This window comes from Mauremys mutica, chromosome 20, assembly GCF_020497125.1.
Source record: "Mauremys mutica isolate MM-2020 ecotype Southern chromosome 20, ASM2049712v1, whole genome shotgun sequence".
Lineage (NCBI taxonomy): Eukaryota > Metazoa > Chordata > Testudines > Geoemydidae > Mauremys > Mauremys mutica.
In genome coordinates, this window is record NC_059091.1 from 1,588,794 (window position 1) to 1,605,954 (window position 17,161).

Genomic DNA, 17,161 nt, shown 5'->3' on the forward strand with positions numbered 1-17,161 from the left:
GTGCCCAGTTTTGGGCACCACACTTGAAGAAAGATGTGAACTAACTTGAGAGAGTCTAGAGGAGAGTGACAAAAATGACGTTAGAAAACCTGACCTATGAGGAAAGGTTGAAAGAATTGGGCATGCTTAGTCCAGAGAAAGCTGACTGGGATCATAATGTTCAAATATGTAAAAGGTTGTTACAAAGAGGACAGTCATCAATTGTTCTCCATATCTACTGAGGATAGAACAAGAAGTAATCAGCTCAGTTTGCAGGGAGATTAGGAAAAATTTATTATAGGATAAACACTGGAACAGGCTACTTAGGGAGCTTGTGGAATTCCTGTCCTTTGAGGTTTTTAAGAACAGGTTAGACAAATACCTGTCAGGGATGGTCTAGATGTACTCAATCCTGCCTCATTGTGGGAGATGGACGATAATGACGTCTTGAGGTCCCTTCCAGCCCATATTTCTATGAGTCTATGAAATTGCATAAGAGAATGGAAGTGGGATATGCCAGAAGTCTTTCCCCCTTTCTCGGCCACTCTCTCTGCCTCTTTCTTCTTTTACTCCAAGCCTGAAGTGAGGGAGTTCCACAGGTAAAGCAGCTGCCAAACTGTGTTAGCAGATGATCTGCAAGCCAGAGTAATTTGCAGAATAACTTCAAAAATTTTGGGCTCTGATGCAAATTATTTCTATCTAAAATAGTTACCACCAGTTTGCCCCACAGCATGTAGCCTGGTAGCTGAGCCTGTACTGTGATCCCCTTCCCTTAATGTGCATGGACTGATTATAACCAGCTTTCTTTTTGCTTCTCCCCTTTTACTTTGGAGGTCAGGATATCTTCATGACAGAAGAGCAAAAGAAATACTACAATGCCATGAAAAAACTGGGCTCAAAGAAACCTCAGAAACCTATTCCCCGGCCTCTGGTAAGTGTGTGATTTAACGGGAGCCAAAGGAACAATAACGGGGGGGCCGATTTCAACAGTGCTCAGCCCCCCCACACCAGTCGCCATTGCTTTGAAGATTCACTCCAGACTCCACACTGCCTTGTTATACTGCAGGTGTAATAATCCGAGAAAACCATTATGTGTCTGTCTTGATTTGCCAGCTAGAGCCAGTCCTGAGAGTTTAGCATCTGAGAGGACGGATGGCCCAATGGTTACAATGCTAGCCTAACATTCAGGAGACCTGAGTTCAGTTACTTGTTTTACCACGGACTTCCTGTGGGGTCTTGGGCAGGTCACGTTAGTCTCCCGGTGCCTCTGCTCCCCGTCTCTAAATGGGGATAATAGCACTAGCCTTCAAGGCTCTCAGCAAAGAGCCTGGATATGCTGCTGCTAAGATTTTGGCAGCCTGTAGCACTGGTAATTACATTTCATTACAATTAATTTGTACTGGGCAAAATGGTTGAAACTATAGTAAAGAACAAAATTGTCAGACACATAGATGAACATAATTTGTTGGGGAAGAGTCAACATGTTTTTTGTAAAGGGAAATCATGCCTCACCAATCTTCTAGAATTCTTTGGGGGGGTCAACAAGCATGTGGACCAGGGGGATCCAGTGGACATAGTGTACTTAGATTTTCAGAAAGCCTTTGACAAGGTCCCTCGCCAAAGGCTCATAAGCAAAGTAAGCAGTCATGGGGTAAGAGGGAAGGTCCTCTCATGGATTGGTAACTGGCTAAAAGATAGGAAAAGGTAGGAATAAATAGTCAGTTTTCCAAATGGAGAGAGGTAAATAGTGGTGTCCCCTGGGGGTCTGTACTGGGACCCCAGTCCTATTCAACATATTAATAAATGATCTGGTAAAAGGGGTAAACAGGTGAGGTGGCAAAATTTACAGATGATACAAAACCGCTCAAGATAGTTAAGTCCCAGGCAGTCTGTGAAGAGCTACAAAAGGATCTCTCAAAACTGGGTGACTGGGCAACAAAATGGCAGATGAAATTTCATGTTGATAAATTCGAAGTAATGCACATTGGGAAACATAATCCCAACTCTACATATAAAATGATGGGATCTAAATTAGCTGTTACTACTCAAGAAAGAGACCTTGGAGTCATTGTGGATAGTTCCCTGAAATCATCCACTCAATGTGCAGCAGTAGTCAAAAAAGCAAAGAGAATGTTGGGAGTCATTAAGAAAGGGATAGATAATGAGACAGAAAATATCATATTGCCTCTATATAAATCCATGGTACTCCCACACCTTGAATACTGCGTGCAGATGTGGTCACCTCATCTCAAAAAAGATATACTGGAATTGGAAAAGGTTCAGAAAAGGGCAACAAAAATGATTAGGGGTATGGAATGGCTGCCATATGAGGAGAGATTAATAAGACTGGGACTTTTCAGCTTGGAAAAAAGATGACTAAGGGGGATCTGACAGAGGTCTATAAAATCATGACTGGTGTGGAGAAAGTCAATAAGGAAGTGTTATTTACTCCTCATAACACAAGAACTAGGGGTCACCAAATGAAATTAATAGGCAGCAGGTTTAAAACAAACAAAAGGAAGTATTTTTTTTCACACAACACACAGTCAACCTGTGGAACTCCTTGCCAGAGGATGTTGTGAAGGCCAAGACTATAACAGTGTTCAAAAAAGAACTAAATAAATTTATAGAGGATAGGTCCATCAATGGCTATTAGCCAGGATGGGCAGGGATGGTGTCCCGAGCCTCTGTTTGCCAGAAGCTGGGAATTGGCGACGGGGGATGGGGGGATGGATCACTTGATGATTACCTGTTCTGGTCCTTCCCTCCGGTAGACACTGGAATAGTGAGTAGAGCCTCCCAAAAGAGGGATACTAGGCTTGGTAGATCCATGGCAAATTGTGTCCCTTTATCTAACTAATAGATTTGTTTGTTAGCAATCCTTGCTAAACCTTTTCTCTGTGTCCCCCCCCCCCCCCCTGCTCCCATCCGTGGCTCCTCTCCTGTAATGCAGAACAGCATCCAAGGAGTTGTCTTTGACTTTGTCACTCAGCAAGCATTCGATATAGTCATCATGATGCTCATCTGCTTCAACATGGTGACCATGATGGTGGAAACAGACACACAGAGTAGCCACATGTCCGACATCCTCTGGTGGATCAACCTGGTGTTTGTCATCCTCTTCACCTGTGAGTGCGTGCTGAAGATATTTGCCTTGCGACACTATTATTTCACCATTGGATGGAACATTTTTGACTTCGTGGTCGTGATTCTGTCCGTTGTGGGTAAGTGGAGTAGCTAGTGGAAGCTTGTGGGGTGCTCCCTGATGTGCACGTTGGATAAAGCTGTCTTCGCTAGAAGTAGGTGTCTGCAGGATGGTGTGAAATGGAATGTGGCCCAGTAGTTAGAGGAAGACACTGGAGTCAGGACTCCTGAGTTTTATTTCCAGCTCTGGGAGGAGAGCCTGATCTAGTAGTTCAAGCAAAAGGTTGGGAGTCAAGACTCCTGGCTGTGCCACTCGCTCACTGCATAGAACTGGGTAAAACACTTTCCCACTATAAACCAGGAATATAACCTGCTTCGCAGGGGTATTACGAGGCTTAATTAATTAATGCTTATAAACCACTCTGAGACTGGCATGCTCTAGTGCCTCTAGACAAAGTATTTGTTTTTAGTCCTCAATCAATGAGGGATTTACAGCTTCTGGATTCCAGTTTGGGTTGGAATTAATGGCTGAAACTGGGCTCCTGGAATTCACTTTTTGTTTTCAGATTTGTGTTTCTTTTATGGCAAATGCATAAATTACTCCAGAGTCACTTGAAAGATGGTGTTCACCCTACTGAAAAAGTCCCCATATCTTTGGACTAAACTGACTCAAAGCATAGAGATTGTCCTTCAGCCCCAAATTGGAGCCAGTTTTGTCTCTGACTCTTGGGCCCAGTTCCATTGATTTCTATGAAAGTTAGGAGCCTAAATACCTTTGAGGCGCTGGGCCTTAGTTTTTTAAATTAACCTTGCAATAGAATGTGGTCCCTTAGGCAAATACAATGTGGGCTCTACATAGTTCCTCTTCCCCAGATCTCTCATTTAGTGCGATTAATAATCATTGCCCCTTCAGATCCAGGGGATGAACAACCAAGGAGACACAAGTCCAAATGCCTTCATGCCCTTGAACCTTAAAATCCCAAGAAGAGGTGCCAGTTTCAGGTCCTAGCTGCCTAAATGTGGCCCCCCCCAAAATTGAGGCATGTAGAACGAGAGGTCTCTTGTGGAAGTTTGAGCAAACTTTTCTGTGCTAGCACTGCCAGTGTTCCCTTGCCTAGTTCTGGTAAACAATGGAGACTGCAGGCGTTTAAGTTGGGTTATAACATCTTCCCTCTGCCCTCTTCTTTAGGGATGTTCCTGGCTGATCTCATTGAGAAGTATTTTGTGTCGCCCACTCTCTTCCGAGTCATCCGACTGGCCCGTATTGGCCGCATCCTGCGTCTGATCAAAGGGGCCAAGGGGATCCGCACCCTGCTTTTTGCCTTAATGATGTCCTTGCCTGCCTTGTTCAACATCGGCCTCTTGCTGTTCCTGGTCATGTTTATTTTCTCCATCTTTGGCATGTCGAACTTCGCCTACGTGAAGCACGAGGCTGGCATAGACGACATGTTCAACTTTGAGACCTTCGGCAACAGCATGATCTGTTTGTTCCAGGTCACCACCTCGGCTGGCTGGGATGGCTTGCTGTTGCCTATCCTGAATCGGCCGCCGGACTGCGACCTAGATAAGGAGCATCCCGGGAGCAGCTTCAAGGGAGATTGTGGTAACCCCTCCGTGGGAATCTTTTTCTTCGTCAGCTACATCATCATCTCCTTTCTGATTGTGGTGAACATGTACATCGCTATTATTCTGGAGAACTTCAGTGTGGCCACGGAGGAGAGTGCTGACCCACTGAGCGAGGACGACTTTGAAACCTTCTATGAGATCTGGGAGAAGTTTGACCCTGATGCCACACAGTTCATTGAGTACTGCAAGCTGGCAGACTTTGCTGATGCTTTGGAGCACCCACTCCGTGTCCCTAAGCCTAACACTATCGAACTCATCGCCATGGACTTGCCTATGGTAAGCGGGGACAGGATCCACTGTCTGGACATCCTGTTTGCCTTCACCAAGCGTGTGCTGGGGGACAGTGGGGAGCTGGACATCCTGAGGCAGCAGATGGAGGAAAGGTTTGTGGCATCTAACCCTTCCAAAGTGTCTTATGAGCCCATCACGACCACGCTCCGGCGCAAGCAGGAAGATGTCTCGGCAGTGGTTATCCAACGGGCTTACAGGGTTCGCTTAGCAAAACGGGGCTTTATTTGCCGGAAGTCTGCCTCTACTAAGCTGGAAAACGGAGGAACAAATCGGGAGAAAAAAGAAGGCACCCCATCCACTGCATCCCTCCCATCCTATGACAGTGTAACTAAACCTGAAAAGGAGAAACAGCTGCGGGTGGAGGAAGGAAGACGAGAACGAGCAAAAAGACAAAAAGATTTCAAGGAATCCAAGTGTTGAGACAAACAAAAAATGTACAAATTTTAAAAAATTTGCAAGCAAAAAGATTGTTTACAAACTTCACAAAATATATCAATACGGAACAGCTAAGGAGACACCTGAAGATCTTATACCAAACATAGTCTGCTTATTGTGTGACAAAGTTGCATCTAAAAGCAGTGACCTACCACCTGTTTAAAGGACCCTTCTAAATGAACATTTAAAAAGGAAAAAAAGGATTTTCTATTGTTTGGGCAGGTGGCTACTGCATGTTCCACATCAATCAATGCAACTTGGGACAAACAAGCAAAATAAAAAACACACACACACTAAAAAACAAAACCCGCTGCTTGGATAAATATATCTCCCAAAGCAGCCAAAAATTGATTATTTTCTCATTTTGTTGATTATCAAAAGAAAACCCAGAAGTCACAATGCTAAAGGGTTTGTTTGTTCATGCAAAACTAATTTGCATTCCTGCATTTAGTTAAGCAGCAAAAAAAAGAAAAAAAAAAGAAAAAGGAAAAAAAAAGGCAAAATAAAAACTGACCAAAAAAAAGAAACAAAAACCCACCCATTTAGCCCATGCCGTTTGAGTGTCATAGTTTATTTGGTATTTATTATCTTACATACTACTTTCTACATGGGCTTTACTTGGTTTGGGAGATGGGGTAATCAGGTATCTTCAGCCTGGAAACTTGCTCAGGCTGATTTAAAAAAAAAATTGTGCTTGTTCAATGCATAGAAATGATTTGCATGATGGCATGCTGTGACCAGGAATCATGCATGAAGAATCATTAAACCACAAGACACTCAATATTCTTCCACAACAGTTGGTTAAGCCATAAGTTCGAGGCACTCCACTGACTACCACACACTATATTTGGAGGTTAACCTTAAATATAATCATGCCCTTCACCAATATTTACCAATTTGTAACAATCTCTTTCATACACCCTCCAGTAGGAAAAAAATGAAACAAGCAGATGAAATCTGTGTGTCTGCGTGTGTGTGTGTGTGTGTATGTATGTTTAACAACCTGTCGTTTCCATACAGCCATCTTTTGCACATTTAAACAAATAATCATACAGAAAGAAAAACCTAAATATTGCTCTGGATCCCATCTGAGGGGAGAATATCTAATATTCAAGAATGGCACTGCAAAACCAAAATCTAGGGCTTAAATACCAGTCAACAAGGTCATTTGTATCCTGTAATAATTATTATTCAGCCGCCATACTGCAGCAGACACTTTTCGTGTAGCGAGAGCAATGCTATGTAGGAAATAGCACATTGTCTCTGCAGGTGCAATTTTGGGAACTTGGATAAAGCAAGGGGACATGTAACTCACAGAGTTTAATTGTGTCCCATGTTCCTCAGAGTTGTTGCTTTCTTGGGGTGGCAGCGGGGGCTGAGACCCAGGTGGATTTGTGAAACTCTGAAGTCATCTTTATGTTCTTCCATCATTACTACTTTTTGCAGCTTGCACTTTGATGCTCCATGGTTTTCCTTGCTTCTGTAGCCACAAGGTTTTTAAACAAAATGGAACACATTAGAGTTGACAATAAAATAGCAATGTGACATGGGGCACAGTGCTGAAGATGAGGTGTCTGATGTCATGTGCCTTCACCTTCTTTCTGTTTCATACGTTGTCGTACTGTAGTAACTAAAAGGTCCTGCAGATTTGGGTAGACACTAGAGCTACCTCTCAACTAGTCTGATCACTGAGTGGTAAATCGTTCAGTGGGAATGTCACCAGGAAAGCTCAAACTTTTGTGTTTCTTCGTGAGGATATGAGACCCTTTAATATTCTGTTTCAGTGTCCTCCTCAGTCAATAAGCCAGCTGTCAGTCACCACTCTAGGTGATATTTTCTTCTAAGAAGCCTTGGGGAATAGCTCTTGCCAATGGGAAAAGGCAGCAATGCACTGAAAGATGACAGTTTTCCAGCTGCAGCTTGTGTACTGGTTAAAGAGTTGCTGCCATGTTACATTTTGAAAGGGGGGGTTATGACATTACTGCATTGAATTTGTAATATAGAATAAAGAGAAACAGGATGACTGAATGTAGACCAAATAAAATGTATCTTTAAAAGGGCAAAAATAAGACAGCAGAACTTTTTAGATGACAGGAAGGCAGTTTAGTTTGTATAATCTCAGATGACAAGTGTCACTTAAAAAGCAAATGCTATTTGACAGACATCTGTGCCAAGTTGGGCTGTATAAATGCATAGTCTAGCCATTATGATGTCAGTGGAGGAGTTCTTCTGTACTGGTGAACACAACAAAGGACCATTTCAACCCTGTTAGATTTACCCCACTTACTACTAGGCTATGGTGTATAATAAAGATGAAAACTACATACATATGTACAGGCTACATTGTAAACAGCACAAAAAAAGCTGAAAAGTGTGGTTGAACTTTTTAAGAAAATATTATAAATACTGTAATATATCAGTTTATTTTATCGGCATGCCTTTTTGTAAATACAAAAATTAAATAGAACGGCGTCTGGCTTATGCCATTGTCCATGTTTATTTTTAATTTTTAAAATATTTTCCTTAGATTTTTAGATGTTGTCAGCCAATGTACATTCCCTACCCCCCTAAAAAACAACCCTACACCCCAAAATAGATAAAAAGAAAAGCTTTAGTGCAAATTATCTTTACAATGACAAAAATATTTTTTGTCATTCCAATGTGCAATAAGTTCTCTGACCATTTCTATGCAAGATTTGGCTAAATTACATAATTGTTCTTAAGTTGGGATATCAATCTGTAGGTAAAGGGTGGTACATTTACTGCTCATGCTGGCAACTTCATTGAGTTACTGGAGTCAGTTTAAGTAAGACTTCCCTGTGATCTCTCTCTCTCTATTTTTAACAGTTAAACTATTTATCAGTCTCTATTGAATACAAAGGCCATCAGTCTTGCTGAAAAATAAAATGAACAATTTCTCCAACTGTTCAGGGACAGCAGAGTCTATCCTCCTGCTCAATTTAAAATTTCCTTTTTTTCGTAGCAAATATCCCTCAGCCACAGTTCACAGGGTGCTGAGAGAATTGTTCTGCATCTTTGGGAACCTTCACACAGTGAGGCTGAGGCTGCAAAGGAAGCTTTGGTCTGAAATAAAGCGGTCAGGGTAGCTTCATACACCATATCGTTGCATAGAAATGCAGATACAGTGTGTGTGTGGGGGGGGAGTGATTGGGGGGGGTAGGGTTGTAGTAAAGTCCTTGGTGAGGAATTTTTTATTCCAGAGTCAGGGTTGTGGGAATAAAACAATAGGCTGCTATTTAATTTGGATTAAAATGCCAAAAGAATTTGGCTGTAACAAGTGGTTCCCCCTCCCTTCCCCTCAGCATGTGTAAAATCCTCCCTGTTGTTTTGGTTCATTTATTACCCTGTTCTTAAAAGGGCTGGGGAGGGGGGGAAGAAAGATCAGTTCAAGCTGCTTTACTCACGTTTCTGCTCTATTTTCACTTAAAACCCAAATGCTAATGTGGAGGAATAAGAAAAAAACTAAAACCACGAGCTGATGTCGTAGAGATCACACCCAAACTTTTGTAGTATTGAGTTTTCTGTTGCAACAAATGCTAAAGCTGTGACAGACCAATACTGAAGATCAGCATATTAGAGATTGCATGGTGGCTCATCCTGCTCTAACCCAAACATGATTGAAAATTACATTACTATAATCCAAAAGAACAAGGTAAGGGTGTCTTAGTGTCCAGTTAGTTCACTGGTTTCCCCCTCCTCACCCCCATTCTTGCTGGGTTCTTATTTTTTTCAAAGTGTATAAAAGTGGCACAAGTAAGACCTAACTTGTGGTGCAGGGGAAGCTAGTGGAAGTGGTTTTGTTCCTGTTTTTATTATTCACCGAGAGAGATTTGTGGCCTTTAGTGGCTCTTTGCTGGTATCTAGCAGACTGGTCGCTCTTAGTGCCAATCCGCAGCCCCCTTGGCATTTTCATCAGAGGTTACTGCTGTGATTGGGCACAGTGACTGCAGCATGTTGATAGCAGCTGAGCAGGTTGGTGGCCTTTGTGAGGCCAAGTGGTGGCTTTTGGTTAATATCTTAGTGAATGCATCACAAAAAACACCATCAAAACTGGCCCCCATTCACTAGTAGGCTCAACAGAAGCCAAAGATTGAAGGCTGCAGTCCCCTCTTGCTCCTGGGTGTAGGGAACGCTTGCTCTGGCGACGTGCAGGGAACTTTAGTCTGCAGCACTCTCAATCCAATCCAAAGACAGAAGCCCAAATTGTATAGAATACGTGAAATTCCCAAGCATCCGCCAGCATACCTGACATCCCCAACCAGGACAGCAGGGGTGATGCAGGGTCGCTGCAGCAGCAGCAGAAGGGAGAGAACCCAGATGCTCCTGTCACTTGAGAAACTCCATTAAGGGTAAGCCATAGGGGAACCTTTGAGGCAGCTGGCCATTGCTGAATCCATGCAGTGGAGCACAGTGGTACTCACACACTGCTGCCTCTTTGTTCAGCTTCCCTTTGTACACTTCTTTCTTTCCAATTGAAGGGCAAGGTAGTGCGTTAGCTTCGTGTGCTAGTTATGGCTCGCTGGAGGCCAGGTTTTGAGTCAAAATAGTTGCAAGTCAAATCATGTAGGTGTTGGTTTAAAATACTTCTCCCTGGAAGAGGTTCCCCCCACCCAAACTGCAAAGAACAATAACCGAACCAACCCAACCCAGAACTCTGATCCCCTAACACTGGTCAGTCTCTGGTCAAGAAAGTCTGGTACTGGACTAGCTGTGGGTACTGCAAGCCAGGACTGCGAGGCACTACATGAACTTGGTGGGAAGCTTGCACAAGACCTGGCTGTGCTGTACTGCACCGGGAATTGCCAGCCACTTTCAAAAAAGAATCTAAACAAATTGCCAAAAAAGTTAAAGGAGGAGAAAAATCTTCCAAATTTGCCCTTTGCAAGTTTGTTGCATGTTGTGATTTTATAGAGAGGTGTGTGTGTGTGTGTGTGCGCGTGTGTATGGCGGGTGTATTCTGCATAGGTGAGGTGAGGAGTGGTGTCCAGTGGCTAGAGCAGGAGACTGGGAATCAGGACTCCTGGGTTCTATTTCCAGCTCTACCGCTGACATGTTGTGTGACCTTGGACAAATCACTTAACCTCTCTGTGCCTCAGTTGTACCCATCTGTCAAATGGGTGTATAATTACCTACCTCACAGGGGTGTTGTGAGGCTCAATTAGTTAACATTTGTAAAGTGCTTTGAGATTCACAGCTGCAAGTGCTATTTAGATGTGCACAGTAGAATCATGGACTAAGGGGGAAATGAGATGGTACCATAAATGCTGCTAAATGAGTCATTTTTAAACTGCACTGCTCTAGTGAACCCGGCTTCTCAACAACGATCAGGGCAAAGATTTTCTTTCTTTTACTTTGCTTACGTAACTTGTTCTGGATACTGTGTTAATTCCCCCCCCCCCATGCTGTATTAGCCTTCCCCTTTCGGCCCCCCCCCTAGATTTTGTTCCCTGTTCTGTTTCACATGAAGAAAGGAGGCGGAAATAATTGGTGTTTTGGGGATGGGGTGGTGAAAGAATGTAACAACACCATGCGCTGGACGTCTGAGAGTCTGAATTTTGATTTCCTTTGTACTGTACATCTTTTTACTTTGGAATTTGCAATAAAAAGGTATGTCCATCTTGTTTTAACCTCTTCTCTTGCATGACATGTCACTCTGTCACCCTTCAGCAGTGGCTGGCATGGCCCTGCACAAGGGCAGCTCCAGGCCCCGGCATGCCGCGGGGGGCGCTCTGCCGGTCGCCGGGAGGGCGGCAGGCGGCTCCGGTGGACCTCCCACAGGCGTGCCTGTCCCACAGCTCCGGTGCACCTCCCACAGGCGGTCCGCTGGTCCCGTGCCTGCGGGAGGTCCACCAAAGCCGCAGGACCAACGGACCCTCTGCACACACGCCTGCGGGAAAAGCTTGAATGTCCCTTAAACTGGGCTGCAGGAGGCGGTGCTTGTAGGCCCATGCCAAAGAGAGTATGCTCTACCCCTGCCATTACCTGAGCTGCCAAAATGTCCTGTTTCCCCGCCGCTTGCACTGAAGTCAAACTGTGCAGGAGGCACTGAGCACCTTGCAGGATCAGATGCAAACTGGCTCCGTGGACTTTACTTAAGCACCCAGGCACTGTGGCCCACGAGACAGATCTGGCAGTCAGATGCAGCTGTGATAGATTCTGTGCCTGGCTCTCCTGCTGTGGGACCTTGGGTCTGTCACGTCCCCCTTCTATGCCTCTGTTTCCCCTTCTTTGAGCTGGGTTAATGAGCCTAACTTCCTTTGTAATGAAGCACCATGGGCATGATCCTTTCAACTATGACAGTCAATGGGTCGGGGTTTTAAAAATAAATCACTCTTTCCTTCAAACCTGCACTGAGCTACTGCAGTTCCCCTCAGGAAGAAAAGCCTCGATTGTTGCAGCCCCCTCCCGTGAAATCCCTGTATTTCACTCAATCTGGTGCAGCGGAGGGGGATTAGGTGGTGAACAGCAACATCCAGAATTGCAACCTGCTTGTCAAGCATGTGGGCTTGGCCAGAGGGAGGGTGCAAAATAATGCAGCACGCGGGGTGGGGTGGTAGATGCATGATGCCAGCTAGGTGTGTGGCTGGAAGGTTTCTCACTCTGACAATTCCAAGTTGCCTCTACACCAACCCCTTCAAAGCATGAATGTTGGCCACTTGCCCTACAAGGATTTAGATGCGCTACTGATGGGACTGTTGGTTTGTCCCCCTTTAAGGTCTGATGCAAGATGTCTTGCCCCAGTAAGCGCTTTCTCCTCTCTCACACACTCACTCACTCACACTCTCTCGTGGTTTTATGTGAAATTTGTTCTGGGCTATTTCTGGTGATTAACACAATTTAAGGGCTAGTTATGATTTTTTTTAAAATGGTCTTAAGGACACAATTCCTGCTACAACTTGCAGAGTGAGGAGGGATTTTTTTTTTTAAACTTCCAGCTCCAGTAATTTCACACAACCTGCAATGCAGGTGCCTTTGATGGTTATCGCACCCATTTGTTGTAAAACAGTGTGCTTATTTCATTTCAATCCGGGGAAGGGGGAGCGTACAGGCATTGGCACCTTGCCCTCCGTACAGAAAAGTCCCTGGCCTCCCCAGTGCAACGTTATACGGACCATAAGATGCCGTGGAAAGAGGACTAAATTCTGGAAAACAGTAACTAGACCTGAGTGAAAGTTGCTGCTCTCCAGCTCAGAACCGGAACACAGCTGGACAGAACCACTCCTCAGCGTGGGCAAAGCTGACTCCAGTCACTGCTCCACCTAGTCAGTGCTAAGCTGCAGCGCCAGTAACGGGGGCTCTGCTTGAGCACAGGGGGCTAGGAGAGGTGGAAGGGGCTGGCCCTGGTTTTGTCCTGTTTACATACAGCACATGGCCTGGGTGCAGAAAGAGGGGCCCGGCGCTCAGCCGCCTCGCAGCTGGGCCAAGCTGGAAACAGCTGGAGACAGTCGCAGAGCTCATGGGAAAGGCAACCACTAGCGGCAGTTTATATAAACAACTTGGCTCCAGCGAGCACAGTCAGGGTGGGGCATTGTGCGGGGTGGGGGGGGAAGAGACCCAGGGGTTGAGAGCAGGGAGCCTAGGCCCTGCATCCAGGCAGGAGCTGCTGTGGGCAGCTGACAAACAGCATGGGTCATGCAAGGGTTAACTCCTGCCCCTAGTGAAGTCAATGGCAAAATTCCCATCACCTGCGATGGGGCCAGAGTGTCACTTGTGTATGTGGCTGGCCCGCGACGGGATGATGAAAGGACGAGCTGGGTGCCTGGTAATGAGCAGCCGGCTTGGCACGCAGCGGGCCTGGCAAAGGCCCAGATTACTGAGCCTCAAGGGGCTGCAGAGTCAGGCCAGTAAGGGGCCGATGCTCCGGTGGTAGGACCTGGCAGAGCGCCATTAGCGGGCTGGCCCTCCCGCCTGTGCTCATTGCCCTTACTGAGCTGAAGGGCCGGGGGAAAGCCAAGAGCAAAGTGCTTAGGAGCTCGCTGGTGTCACAAGATGTCCAGGGGAGGATTTGCTTGTCCTGCTGACAGCCCACGGGGGCGCCCGCTGTGACCGAGGGCCCCTGCCCGGGGAAAGCGCTGGCTGGGACTTGCAGCAGGCCCACAAGGGCAGCTTATTCAGCTGTGCCGTTTCACCTTGTTACGGGAGCCCCACCCCCCGTGAGCTGGTTCGGGAGCTGCGCTGCCCTGGCTGAAACAGCCCAAGGGCCCAGCTGTGACCTTGGGCGTGCGGCCAGCACGTTATTGACTCACTGACTGGAAACACAAAAAAAAGAGCCTGCAGCGAGCACTGTACCCTGGGGGAAGAGTGTAAATGGGCCCCCGGCTCGGGTGCCTGTGCCAGCCCGGGAGAGGGCTCACAGTGCGCGGTTCAGGTGGGTCTCCTATGCAGTGACCAGCTTCCCAACAACGCTGGAGGGATTTGGTTCTGGCTTCATGGTAAGCGTGAACTGCAACTCTAGGGTCCCCCTGCGTATGCTTGAACCCACAGGCTGTGGCTTGCTGGCTGACGCCAACCATGAGCATGGGGCCCGGGGCACAGAGGTAGGTCTCTGCCAGACCCCAAAAGCTACAAGTCTTGGCACATTGAGACCTTGCCCTGGAAGAGGCTGGCCAGGATGATCAGCCCCCCGCTCCCCCCGACCTGAACATGAAAGTCAAGCTCCCCCCGTCCCTACAATAGACGCAGTCCCCTATGCCAAGGGACCTGTACCCCACTGGCGCAGATTGGAGAATCAGATCCAGCATCTTTTAATAACGCTCAGGGCAATGGATAATTAACCCTATGTTGCTGGATTGTCACTCAGCACAGGGTTGGTTTTTTTAAACCATAAAGTAGCCAGCTGGCGGCTGCTTGTCCTAGGCACTGTACTGAGGCGGTGTGGCTCCCCACCGCCTCGGAGAGGGTCGAGCCCCGGCGAACACTTGCACAGGCACACAGAGCTGATCCACGTGCTCCCTTGCTCTCGCCTTTGCGAGTGAGCTGCTGCATACACATCACAGTGCGAACAGGCACCCGCCCAACTCCTCCTTCGAGCTAGAGGACAACCGTTGTGGAATGTGCTCCTGTTACAGACTGCCATCCGCCGGCAGCTGTGGGCAGGCAGGAAATGGGACATTCCCCAGTGCCTCAGGAGGAGATACAGCGCCAGTCCTGGCTGGCTTGGTGCCAGGATATGAACACCCAGGCCTGGGCCTGCTGCATTGTTACAGATAATAGTTAAGGCACCTCTGCAACAGCTTCTGTATCTTTCAGGTCTGTTATTCTTCATCTTAACCATGCAGGGGTTCTTGGATCAAAAACAACCACCTTCCTCAGCGCCAGTACAATGTAATTAGTAAAGTGTGCGCTCCAGCTTTTGCATGCTGCCTGGAAGGGTTAAACCCTGCCCTTCTAACCGCTGAAAGCTCAGGGGGTTGAGAAAACAGAGCCACTTTTTGCCTGCCTTACCAGAGGCTGCAGCCAGGCGTTCAGGACACGCAGCTCCAGGTTTGCTTTTCTCCTTATAGCCGGAGTAGAGTTGACAGCTTAAAGTATGATTTGGAGGCCTCACAGCACAGAAAAACCTCCACTGCAGATGCATTAATGCAGCGTAAGTGCCTGAGTCAGCACCGCTGGGAACTGCTCGGTGCATCCGTAAGAAGAGCCTGGCTTTAGCTAGGGCTGCAAGAAGCATTTTCTGTAGTGTCACATTTTTAGAACACAGGTTACCTGATCGCCAGAGAGGAAATAGTGCCCCCCCCCGCCCCTTTCACTCTGCCTATGTTGTTACTGCACCTAAGGGGCTGAGCAAGCGAACGCCCTTGAAGGCACTGTCAGGCCTGCGGGAGGGAGGAGGGGAGGTGCCTCTGTAGCAGGATCACAGCAGGTGGAGCAGGACAAGTACATCACATGGCCTCACAAACCACAGAGGTAAAGTGAGGCTAAAGCAGGCTCCAAAGGTGGCGCAGAAAGAACCGTGCCATAGTGACTGCCGCGCCCCGTTCTGAATCCCGAGGAAGGCGCTTGCAGTAAAGGTTCTCAGTTGCCTACAGCACTGACTTGCTTGGGAACTGGCACTGCCAACCCCCAGCATTCAAAAAATCCTGAGTCAGCTCTCAAAAAAACCATATGACTTTAAGTCATGAATGCAGGGTGCTTTGTGTTTTCATTCTGGTTTCTGGGCCTGCAGGTTACTGGCCCATCCCATATCCCACCCACCCCTCCAATTCTCATTTGGTCACTTGACTCTCGGAGCCAGGGCTTTAAGAAAGGACATCAAGTATCACTAGACTCAGGCTAACACCGTGACAATTGGCATCCCTTGGAAAGCTGCTTCCCAACCCCTCTAACTAGGCAGGACTCCTTGCCCCCTACACTGGCTGGCTTCTTCCGGGAATCCAACATGTTACTCTGTGCACAGCAGCACCTCCTCGTGGTAATCTTGGGGCTGCCATTGAAACAGCCTCTCTCAGCTGTCAGATCTGGGTCTCAAACTAGATTTTGGGGAAGAGGCAGAGAGAGAGTCAGCTAATTGCCTCCCACTGTCTCCAAAACCTACGGGGTCCTGAAGCGTGTGTGTGCATGGAGCAGCTCCACTCCTCCTCCTGCTGAGCAGATTGGAGTCTAAACAGAGACTCGGCACAGTGATTTGCTACTGGACAGAGATATTCCCAAGGCAAAGCAGCTGTATCGACTGGATGTTACTCTCCAAACGATCGCTCTGCCCAGTGCCTGGCTAACCAGGAGTTGCGAAAGGCAAATCAATCAGTGCTAAAGTCCAGAGTCATTACAGTTCTGGGAACACACAATGAGGTCAGCATTCTGGGAAGCAGCAATGAATCAAACACACAGAGACGCCTCTAGTGAGCCCTGAATCAGATACTAAATCACCAAAGTCTAAAGGGCAGGGAGTTGGGTCAGGGGTGTCAGGGCAGCCAGCCGAAAGGGCCAGCATGCAGCGAGGTTGGTGACTAAGGATGCGTCTTGTGCCAGGAGGGTTTAGGCTGAGGATCCCCAAACTCTTTGCAGACAGTCATGAAGCCCCTATGGGAAGGAGGCTAATAGGAGCGGGTCCATTTCACAGACAGGAGGGAAACGAGACATCGAGAGACTAGGGCCTGGTCTACACTACGCGTTTGAACCGAATTTAGCAGCATTAAACCGATTTAACCCTGCACCCGTCCACACAATGAGGCCCTTTATATCGCTATAAAGGGCTCTTTCTGTACTCCTCCCCGACGAGAGGAGTAGCGCTGAAATCGGTATTGCCATGTCGGGTTAGGGTTAGTGTGGCCGCAAATCGACGGTATTGGCCTCCGGACGGTATCCCACAGTGCACCATTGTGACCGCTCTGGAAAGCAAGCTGAACTCGGATGCACTGGCCAGGTAGACAGGAAAAGCCCCGCGAACTTTTGAATATCATTTCCTGTTTGCCCAGCGTGGAGCTCTGATCAGCATGGGTGGTGACGCAGTCCCAAATCCAAAAAGAGCTCCAGCATGGACCGTACGGGAGATACTGGCTCTGAGCGCTGTATGGGGAGACAAATCTGTTCCATCAGAACTCCACACAAGTTGGGCCAATAAAAGATGTTACCTCACCCACTTGGTCTCTTCCCTCACCCGCACGCTTGGGGCAGCAAAAATCCTGGAGCCAACCCTGGGTATTGATCCGGAGCTGTCGGTGAATCC

General features: G+C 47.2%; 1 protein-coding gene across 1 annotated transcript in view; it reads left to right on the forward strand.

Moving 5' to 3' along the window:
• SCN8A (sodium voltage-gated channel alpha subunit 8) overlaps positions 1-8,573 on the forward strand; it is a 116,355-nt gene extending 107,782 nt beyond the window's left edge. Inside the window, exons 25-27 of the mRNA XM_044994834.1 lie at positions 806-910; positions 2,933-3,203; positions 4,313-8,573. Of these exons, the coding sequence (XP_044850769.1) occupies positions 806-910; positions 2,933-3,203; positions 4,313-5,460 (1,524 nt within the window). The 3' untranslated portion in view covers positions 5,461-8,573. The remainder of the gene's footprint in view (positions 1-805; positions 911-2,932; positions 3,204-4,312) is intronic.
• Positions 8,574-17,161: the final 8,588 nt, after the last annotated feature.